This window comes from Ciconia boyciana, chromosome 6 (assembly GCF_034638445.1).
Source record: "Ciconia boyciana chromosome 6, ASM3463844v1, whole genome shotgun sequence".
Classification (NCBI taxonomy): domain Eukaryota; kingdom Metazoa; phylum Chordata; class Aves; order Ciconiiformes; family Ciconiidae; genus Ciconia; species Ciconia boyciana.
In genome coordinates this window covers 28,498,441-28,508,978 of record NC_132939.1, presented here as the reverse complement: position 1 = coordinate 28,508,978, position 10,538 = coordinate 28,498,441, and the positions used below count along the sequence as shown (strand labels likewise).

The following is a 10,538-nucleotide window of genomic DNA, read 5'->3' as shown; positions in this document are numbered from 1 at the left end:
CCAGTCCCCCCCAGTCCAGCCCCAGGCTTGTCCCAGCCCTGCCTGGGAAGGCTCCAACCGTGTGCCAGCCCTGCCCTCTAGTGTCACTTCTGCTACGACCACACTTTATAATACAGCACCTCTGGTGCAGATGTTCAGTCGGGTCTAAGGCGTGACTGTTTCAGGCAGAGCTTGACTTTCACGCCAGGGGAGCAGGACAGGGGAAGGATCGAGGCTCACAGATTTGCCAGATGGTGATGCAGTAATTTGGGGGTGGAAGGTACTTGCTGCTGCCTTCAACTCCGGACTCTGCCCATGGTCAAAGCAGGTCCCTGCTATTTCCCCAGTCGAGGCAGGAGTCCTGAGGAAACCAGGAAAGAACAAGACAGCCAGGAGAAACCTTCATTAACTATTTCTTATGCACTATTCTTCCACTTATGTGCAGTCAGATTATCCAGGTTGTGGATTAAGCATGCCTCAGATGCAGAGTCAGCCTGAGATGTGGCCAAGTTGATTAGCTGATGGTGCCCCTGCACTGCTTCCAGAAACACCTCGGGTCTGCAAAGCCCAGGACTGCTTTAGCATGGCACAGAGCCCACACAGAGGTCCTGTTGGACCCCACTGCCTCCAATAAAGAGCTGAGTCAGTATAACTGCTCCAGGGCCCTGGGACCAGACATGCAGAAGCTGAAGACCCCAGGCAGTGCTGGTTTTGATCCAGTTACAGAGCTGGTTTGGATCCAGGTGGGAGTTAGCCCCTTCTGGGCTGAGCTCCAGCAGACTCTGCATGAGTCCCCCATGTCCTGGGGTCCAGGAAGGTGTCTGAGCTGGGTGCAGCTGGATCCAAGCACTCTCCAGCTAGTGCCACCAAGCTGCTGGAGGACAGCACGTGGGGCAGGCACCGAAGCATCTTTGCAGCAGCTGCCTGGGCCAACAAGGCTGGCACAGAACCACAGCTAATAAATCCACCTGGACCAAATCTGTTCCCATTTTGCAGTGACACAAGGCCACCTCTGTACTAGATTCCCCAGGTGCTCCATGTTTCTCCATGATGTGACTGCAGAGACATCTATTATCCTGCACAACAGAGAGCTACAGCAGCACTACCCTGCCACGGCCATTTCTCCTACAAACAAGGGAGAGTCTGGAGAGATGCTGTATCATAATGGGAAATGCCAGTGCTAGAAACAGGTGTTGTTTGAGGATGACACTAAGAGATTTTCTATTTTCTCACCCTGATTCACGTTTACTACCTAGCAGAGAGAGACCTGATCCAGCTATTCTGACCTGATAAATCAGGCTTGGCTTTTGCATTGGCCTCCTTCTCCTGTACTAATTATCAGCAAATATGAAATAATGGTGTGACAGCTGAGACCTGTTGTTACCAGGAAATATCTGCAGTTCAAACTTGAAACCTTGAAGGCTCAAGCTAATTTTGCTGAGGTACACAGCAAACCAGAGGAATCACCAGTAAGTCCAGTGAAGTAATACTCCTGTCACAGGTGAACCCTCCTGGGTTGTTGGTCCCTGCCTGGATGCCATTGTGGGGTCACACTGGCTATATACAGGCTGAGCATACACACACACATATGCATAAGTACAGATATACATGTACTTACATGTACATTTGTGTATACACGTGTACATGTGTTAGTACATATATAAAGCTAGATTGTTGCCTTGACTTGTTAGCCCCACACTTTATAAACATCTGCATCAGGGATGCGTGTATTAACTGGAAATCAGATCTCCATACACACAAGGAACAATAAATCCTTAAATACACTGGAATGACCTCACTGTTGAGCTGGTTTCTTCCCATTTCCCATTCCAGGTAGTGGAATGAGCCCTATTTCTAGCCCCAAAGGGGTCTTCCTGAAGTCCCAGAAATACTCAAAACTGGCCGTGTTTTCTGCTGCTTTGTTTGCTATTCTACAAAGGGCCTATTCCCACACTAACACACTGGTCAGTACGTCCAGGTCTCCTGAATGGACAGGAAATGCAATTTATGCTGTTTCACCACTGGGTTTGACATACATACCAAAGCCTATTGCTATTTTATCAGCCGGGCTGCTGGTTATCATCTAATTTGCTTGCTTTCAAGTAGGTCACATAATTTAAGGGGGAAGGGGAGAGCTCTCCTCAGGGGAGCACCGCCTATCATATTTTAAAAGGTTTTCTGTTCACACAGGAAAGGATTGAATAAGATACAGGACTGCATGCGCGTGTGTGTGTGCATGCCAGCAGGCAGGCAGGCGTGCCAGCCGCCGGCAGCACCGCAGGCACCTCGCAGAACACGGGAACAAGGACACTATCGAGGCAGCCAGATTTTCCAACACGAAGAACCCGTCAAGGCTGCTTATTTTCCAGCCTCAGACCTCCACTAGCAATAATAGTTTATTTTTAAAGCACTCAGGGAACATGAAGCAGCACAATCCTAAACCAGAAATAATCCTACACTGGCTCCTCACGATATGTGCTATTGTGTTAATATACAACAGGCAGCAGGGCAGGAAAATATCTAGGTCTTATCCGCATAAGGAAGTGAATTGCTGCTGCTATTGCATAATAAACATGTTCTGTAAGGAAGTTAAATGCATTTATCTTTGAAAAAAAAACTAGGTTAAAAGGTAACTTCACCTGCCTGTAAGTGCTTGCTTGTAAAAAATCAGCAAAGCTGTAACAAGATCCAGAGGTTGAAATCTTGAACCAGGCAACTCCAAGCATGAAAAAGAGTGTACCTTATTTAGTGGGAAATAAACAGCCATTGGAATAATATTGCTAGTGTCCTACTGAATTCAATATTCCTGGAAGTATTGTTAATCGAGATGATTGATTTTTTTTTCCTAAAAGATCAGCTTTAATTCAAGCATGAATTAATTCAGGGAAGCCCAAGGCTGGTGCTGTGCAGGAGACCAGGCTACACTGTCACAACAGCTCCAATTAGCATTATAACCTGTTCATTACCGCCTTGACTCTGAAATTTCTAAATCACCTACAACTTTAAATCACCTTCCCCCCAAAGCAGAGCATCCCCGTGAGGCAGGTAGGCAGGCACGGCTATGGCAGAGTGCCAGTCAGTTTTTGCACCTTTATTCAAAGCACTTGTCAGAACCATTGCCATGCTGTAGACAAGCTCTGCCTAAGGAGATTGACCAGCACAACTATCACAGAACTACCTGATTATTCGAGAATAAATCACTTTTATTTTGGAATACACTGTCAACACCGGGGAGCTATATTGGCAGAGCTGAGAGAGCTATTCTGGTCAATTCTCCCATGCGGACGTGCCCTACATGTGTGATAATAAGGCTGGAGAATAATCCCCCAGGAGAAGCAATGAACATTTTATTGATTGGGATATTTCAAACTTGTGCAGGACAAAGCAATCTTCAATGTGCTGAATGAGCAGACAAGATGGAATTGAGGGTTGGGGTTTTTTCCATCTCTAATTTCTGTGTTTAGTTTAGAGAAGACATTTTGAACAACACTAGCAAGTGGCAGAGGGGGGAAAAGAAAGATCTATACCTGGCTCTGATTCTGCCAGAGGCACTGTCATACTTGCAACATTAGTGGTAGGAGAGGTCATTTCCTTGAAATTCAAGACAAATGTGTGATGCTGAAGCCACAGGTATGTGTAACAGGCCACGGGGACCCCTAGAACTGACCCAGTGTCCCACACCCAGGCTGTTTGCTTTCTTTTTCTTACCCAACCAATGCCATTTACAGGAGAAGCGCTGGGCCAGGTGCTGGAAGGAGGTGGATAGGAAGGGACACAGGATAGGAAGCTTGCAATGAGTCATTGCTAGCTGTCCTTCTAGCAGCAGGATCAAAGCAGAGCTGAGCTAGAGGGGACACCGGTCGGTCATTTCCAGCGTATCGGTAGCAGCTTTCCCTGCCTTGATGCCAGCCCCTCTGCAGAGTCACGGTCTCTGCTGTTTCCATGGCAGGAGCTGTGGGCCTGCGTCCGCCTGCTCTCATGCCCCGTGTGTGCTCGGGCAAGCACCATGCACCGCTGTGGCTCTCCCAGCTGCCTGCGCAGGCAGGCAGAGCGGGGAGGTCGGTGAGGCGAGGAAGCAAAACTCGCTTGGTGTTGCAAGGGCTGTACCAGGCTGGAAAGGCGCCTGATAGCCCATCACAAGGTGCAGGGGTGAGAGCTGGTGCTCAGCACATTCCCAGAGCTCTCCGTCATGCTGTGGGGCACTTGGGCAGTCCAGAGCAAACACCCAGGCACCAACTTTCTCTGTCCAGAGGCAACGTGATTCCCACCAGCGCCCAGGTGCTGTTTACAAGGGAAGGGCTATGAGGAAAGGTGACATCTTTTACTAAACCAACTGATGCAGCTGGGGAAAAAAAAAATCAAGTGCGATTTCAGAGATTTGAGAAAAGCACATTATGCCTGAAAAATCTTCCAGCCGCATCAACAGGTCTAACGAAATACATCATTTCTCTCTCCACAACCCCTGCTACGCTTCTGTCCTTCACAACTGCAAGAGCATAGCTGCTATGAGGGCAATTAACACCGCTGGCCTTGCCTTCGAAATCCCCTTAATTGTGCCCTCTGCAAATTGCTGGACCCCAGGACATTGCAGACCAGGCATTTTGCAGCAGTCTCAGCTGAAATAAGGAGTGGGGGATCATAAGGACCAATGTTTGACGCTGAGCTCGCTGCTGCCTCCCATGCCACATGGAATCTGGTATTAATTTTAATTTATTTCGTCCTGTCCAGCAGTTTGAATTCACAACATGCTACAGTTCGGTATTGGAAAGGCCCCTTTGCTGCAAAGCACCATTAAGAGAAGGTGGGACCTTTTGGCATGTGAGTATGGGCAGATGGGTCTTTTATACCTGGAATGATGATTCGGGACTGTGGGTAACTGCTTTAGCAGGAGAGTGTGTGCCGCTTGCCCCAATACTCAGGCTACCTTGAAAGTAGCTAGTTCCTGTATTGCTTGCGATGTAGCAGGGCGGTGCAGTTTGGCACAGGCTGCACATCAGTACCGGAGCAGTTAATGGCATTGGCAGTGACATTCTCCTGATTAGATTTCGAAGTTAACACTGCAGCAAGGGGAATAAGGCAGCTGACGCTTCCCTGTACTGTCCTTATGAGCTGTTTGCAGATGTCACCGTGCCTACTTCATTCAGGTCGTACCGCAAAGGTTTTATTTACCTCTACAAAAACGGGAACTTTATTTCTGTAAATAAGGCTTAGGCAGCAGAGCACAGACCTGTATTTTGTGGCGGGCTGCGGGCGAAATCTGCGTTAGAAAATCAGCGAACGTGCAAGGCCCGGATCCCGTTTGCTCCAAGCAGCACACACGGGACACCGATCCGAGCTAGCGGAGCGGGCGCTGTTCCCGACCCAGGGGCTGCTGCCAGTCACCCCCTTCACGCCCCGGCCCTGCCGCACTGCCCGGTGCTGCCGGACAAACACGGGGCCGGTCACCTCCTCTGGCCGCTATTAACTACCGTGAGCTCCTGCTGTGTCGCAGCGCTTCCCCAACGGCCCCGCCGCAAGCCCTTCACTTCTGGCTGCCCGGGGGTGCGTGAGGAATCGTGCCCCGCGACTGTTCCTGGCTACACTGCCCCGCTTGTTAATTGCCCCCGCCGCCCCCCGCAGCGCGGCCCGCCCTGCTCCCCCTCCTGCCGCGGCCTGGCCCGGGGCGGAGCGGCGGGGCCGGGCCGGGCCCTCCCCCGACATGGCGGCGCGGCCGGGCGGCCGGGGAGGCGCCGAGCGGCGGCCGCGGGGCGTGAATAAAGGGCGGCGGGCGGGGCCGCGGCGCTCTGGGAAGCGCGGGGCCGGCGGCGGGTGAGCGGGTGAGCGGGGCCGGCGGCGGGAGGGGGGGCGGCGGGGGCGGGCCGGGGCTGGCGGCCGTCGCCTGACGGCCCGCGCCCGCCATGACCAGGGCGCAGCTGACGCGGACGGGGATCCTGCGGATGGCGCTGGGCGGAGGTGCCGCCGATCCGCTGCTGCCGGCGGAGGGCGGCGGGGGCCAGCGGGCGCCCTTCCTGCTGCGGGCCCTGCGCATCGCCGTGGTGGTCTGCCTCTACTGGTTCACCTCCATCGCCATGGTCTTCCTCAACAAGTACCTGCTGGACAGCCCCTCGCTGCGCCTCGACGCCCCCCTCTTCGTCACCTTCTTCCAGTGTGCCCTGACGGCCGCCCTCTGCCTGGGCCTCAGCCTGGGGGCAGCCTGCGGGCCCCCCTGCGCCGGCCTGCCTGCCCTCCGCCTCGACCCCAAGGTGTCCCGCAGCGTCCTGCCCCTCTCTGCCGTCTTCATCGGCATGGTTACCTCCAACAACCTCTGCCTCAAGCATGTCGGCGTGGCCTTCTACAACGTGGGGCGCTCCCTCACCACCGTCTTCAACGTGCTGCTCTCCTACCTGCTTCTCAAGCAGACCACCTCCCTCTATGCCCTCCTGGCCTGCGGAGTCATCATAGGTGAGGGGGAACGGGACGGGGCTGCACCCACCCCATGGTGGCCCCATAGCCTTGGAGAGCTGGAGGTGGGGTGTCTTCCCTTGGGGAACCATCCCCACCTGCACGGCAGCTCCCGGGTGAGGTGGGGTAGCCCAGGGCTTGTGCCTTGCTCTGCCTTGGGCACCCTGCTTCACATGAATGGAGCATATAGGTAACTCGTTAAGAAAGGAAATTACTCTTACTTGACCATGGCTCCCTTTTTCCTTTGAGCACTAAAACCTGTCTGCTCTCTAATGAAGTTTAACTTGCCTTGCCTTTTTTTTCCCCCCCCACAAAGGCCATAAAACAGCAGGTAGCTTTCTCCCTGTTCTCAAGTGCTTGTTGATTATTAACTTTGGTAACAATAATGGTGTTTATGTCAGCACCGTTGTCAGGGACCATACAATGGAGCCAGCCAATTCAGGCAGTCTGAATGCATATGATGAAGGGTTAGCTGATCAAGCCAAGTGTAAAACACCACCAGAAGATCTGGTTGTGTGGTTAGGATGTAGGGCAGGGCATTGACTGGCTTAATGGCAGTTGCTTACAAGTCTTTCATTACAAAGGCATCGGTAATGCCAAAGGCTACCTTCCACTGGAGGGCCATTTAGATGCCAATAGTGGTGAAATGTTGACTTCAGTCCGGTTCCAGTTGGACATGTGTTCACTCTGGTGCTTAGACAAGCAGGTGGACTCAGATGAAAATGAGACAAGAGATTCTCCTCTCCATAGAAGAGGTGAAGAGGAACAGAACTACTGATTTTTCCACCCACGAGATGCAAGCAATTGCCTTCAGCTAATCTTGTGTTCAGGTGTTGCCCAGGATTATGTGTCTGCCAGCCTTGCAGGGTTTCTCTAAGACTCTCTCTGTCTGGCTCCATCTCCTTTTGCTGTGGGAGCATTGCCCATATGCCTGTAGCAGCATAGCTGAGCATCCTCTGTGGCCTGATGCAAAGCCCTTCCTGTCTGTGCAGTGAACCCATTTGTATTTGAGCTTAGTTTAAAGCACATTAGCCGCTTTGCAGGCAACTTCCCAGACAGCCTCCAACATGAAGCAGCTAACAGAGAGGCGGTGCAGTGCTCCTTCAGTAGCTCATCTCCCTTTTTATGTTTTGCTTATGAGCAAGATGGGGAGAGGTCTCCCTTTCTGCCCTGGAGACACAAAGCCTGTAGCTCCTGTTTTGGAGGTGGTTAAAGAGTGCATTACCTATCAAAGAGGTTTAACATCTTGAAGATACTGCACTCAGTTTCTGCCTTATGATCTTTTTTTGATCAAGCTTCTTAATATTACATCCATGTGTTTACTATCTTTCCATCTTCTTTTCTGACCTATCTTTCCCTTCCTGTTAACGGCACAGCAAAGCCTGTGAGGCTTTTTTTTTTTTAAACCTTGAGGAATATTTCTTGCTACCTGCAGTCAGTTTGCTGCCTTTTCAATTAAAAAAAAAATCATATGATCTCCTGAAAATTACCTATACAGAAAGAGTAGCTTTAACTTTAGTTCATGGCTCTTTGGAATAATGGTTTCTAAACTCATGCTGCCTGCTCAGTGTGGGAATCAGTCTTCTGAGATTGAATGATAGCACAGTAAATTACCTGCACTCCCAAAATAAATCTTCTCAGAACACTGGTCATGATGCTTTGTGGGTTCACTTAATAGAATGGGGAAGCCCTTAAGCCTGTCTCTGCTTGTGGTTGTGGTTGTTCAGTATAAGGTAGATGATGAATTGCTGACTGCATGTTTTGAGTCCTTCAGCAGTTGTTCAGATAATGTCTGATTTGTTTGGTTGCAGGTGGCTTCTGGCTGGGTGTTGACCAGGAAGGAGCAGAGGGCACTCTGTCATGGACAGGTATATTCTTTGGGATCTTAGCAAGCCTGTGTGTCTCACTCAATGCCATCTACACCAAGAAGGTGCTGCCTGTGGTGGATGGTAGCATCTGGCGCCTGACCTTCTACAACAACGTCAATGCTTGTGTCCTGTTCTTCCCCCTCATGATGCTGCTGGGCGAGTTCCACACCCTCTACCACTTTGACAAGCTGGGGAGCCCCAGTTTTTGGGGCATGATGACCCTGGGGGGCGTGTTTGGCTTTGCCATTGGGTATGTGACCGGACTTCAGATTAAGTTCACTAGCCCACTCACCCACAATGTGTCTGGGACAGCCAAGGCCTGTGCCCAAACAGTGCTGGCTGTTATCTACTTTGAGGAGACAAAGAGCTTCTTGTGGTGGACGAGTAACTTGATGGTTCTGGGGGGCTCCTTTGCCTACACATGGGTGAAGGGGCTGGAGATGAGAAAGATGCAAGAGGATCCTAATGTCAAGAGCAGCGAAAGAAATGAGACTGGTGTGTAGGCAGCTCCAGCACCTCTGTTTCTGTGCCTGGGGGGTTAACCTTCGGTGCTGCTTTCCTCCTGGGGAGAAGAACAACAAGGACCAGGAAAAAAATTCACCTGCAAAGTATATGGGGAACTGTGTCAGGAACCAGAGCCAAAGACCTGACTGGATCATGTTTTATCCATGGGATCTCGGCCTGTATCGGAGTTGGGGAGAGCATGTGTTGTAGAGAGCAATCAGGTTTTTTGTGATCATTTTTTAAAATGGATGTTGATACTGACCTAATCTGGGCAATTTGCATCTCTGGGGGTTGGGCTCATAGCAGAGAAAGACCGGGATGGGAGCTTTGTGTAGTTAGGGATCTAGAATTAACTCAGTGAATGCAGTCTGAAGTTACAAAATCCTGAACCTCCATGTAAGGAAGAGGCAGGTTGCCAGACAGTTAGGGGTAGATTCCAGTAAACTCCTCTGCTGTAAAAGGATTGACAACAGCTGTTCTTCCTATTGCCCCATTCAATGCAAAGGATGGGAAATTCCTTCTGGTTCTGTACAAGCCTAAGCAGCAGCAGTGCCTCCGAATCTCCTTTCCAAGAGTCAGTATCACATCCTGCTGAGGTCTCTTCTGTGTTTCCCTCCACCTGGTTTCTTAGCTTGGGAAATCATGCCAAGAAGCAGGAATGAAACTTCTCATTCCCTCTGCACTGTCCCCTGTGATGGAGAGCATGCTCTGTCAAGTGGCCTCTCTCAGGGAGCAGCAGCTTGGCCTCTGCCTCTGTGACAGGCAGGAGGGGAAAAGTTACTCTGAAGCACTTGCTTCTGTGGGGTGGAGATCCTAGTTCATGGGATTTGCAACACTTGTCCTCCTTACCCTCTGTGTAAGGGTAGGTTTGTGTTTAAAAATGGGGTTCTTACTAATTAGGCTTGTTTTGGGGGACCTATTCCATACCTGCTTTGGATCCCCTCTGGTGTTTGCAATTTGTCTTTTGGCTTGTTCCTTTTAAACACACCCCCATGGCCAGCTCAGTGAATCCCTCACTCCCCAAAATCCTCGTTTTGCTTAGCTGCATCAATCCCTTTACTTGAAACTTGCTGCTGAACAGTTAGTTCTGCAGAAATCTCTGCCCCTCTACCTGGTGTCATGCAAGTGCCACCTGAGGTTGCTCTACAGCTGTGACTTCTGATCCCAGGGGTCAGCAGCAACATCCTATGGTCAGCTGTGGTGTTGCACCAGCTTTCTAAACCCCTGGCCCCTTTATATTTAAAGGGTTATTTGAACAGGGATGCTGGGCAGTTGATGTGACTGCTTTGTACCCTGCCCCATGGATCCTACATGATATACTCTGCCCCCATGCGTGATGTCTGGCCACTCCTACAGAAGGACATTCCATTTCTGCCCAGAATATGTTCCTGTCTAATTCTGGGGGGCTCCTGCTCCAGGTTTCATGACCACAGGTACCTTCTCACTCCTTTTCGGTGCCAGGGTGCCATTTGGAGTCCTTGAATTTTTTTTTTTTTACGGGAACTGACATTTTTAATGTTGCACGTACTGACTTGTAACAGCCAAATTTGATGAATAAAGTCTGGGGTGGCTCTCTGGGTCTGATGAGGGGCGGGAGCGACCTTTGCAGTTATATCGCCGTGGCGGGGGGACCGGCGACACCCTCTGCACCCAGCTCCTGGCGCGGCCGCTGGGGGGCGGCAGAGCGCCTTTAGAGCCGCGCACCGCCCGCTCCGGCCCCGGCCCGCCGCGCTGATTGACTGTCGA

The 10,538-nt window shown here is 51.1% G+C and overlaps 1 protein-coding gene across 2 annotated transcripts; it reads left to right on the top strand.

Moving 5' to 3' along the window:
* The first annotated feature begins 5,661 nt into the window (after positions 1 to 5,661).
* On the top strand, positions 5,662 to 10,367 carry SLC35C1 (solute carrier family 35 member C1). Of its 2 annotated transcripts, XM_072865696.1 has the most exons (3): positions 5,662 to 5,795; positions 5,885 to 6,420; positions 8,232 to 10,367. In XM_072865696.1, the coding sequence occupies exons 2-3, from the start codon at positions 5,916 to 5,918 to the stop codon at positions 8,789 to 8,791; spliced, it is 1,065 nt and encodes a 354-aa protein (XP_072721797.1). In that variant the 5' UTR covers positions 5,662 to 5,795; positions 5,885 to 5,915; the 3' UTR covers positions 8,792 to 10,367. The 2 variants fall into 2 exon arrangements, with proteins under 2 accessions (XP_072721797.1, XP_072721796.1); XM_072865695.1 differs by lacking the exon at positions 5,662 to 5,795 and having other exon boundaries at positions 5,817 to 6,420.
* Positions 10,368 to 10,538: the final 171 nt, after the last annotated feature.

Coding starts and splice junctions, on each gene's coding strand:
- SLC35C1 (XM_072865695.1), top strand. CDS start 5,877: ATGACCAGGGCGCAGCTGACGCGGACGGGGATCCTGCGGATGGCGCTG. Junction 6,421..8,231: donor GGCCTGCGGAGTCATCATAG/GTGAGGGGGAAC, acceptor GTTTGGTTGCAG/GTGGCTTCTGGCTGGGTGTT.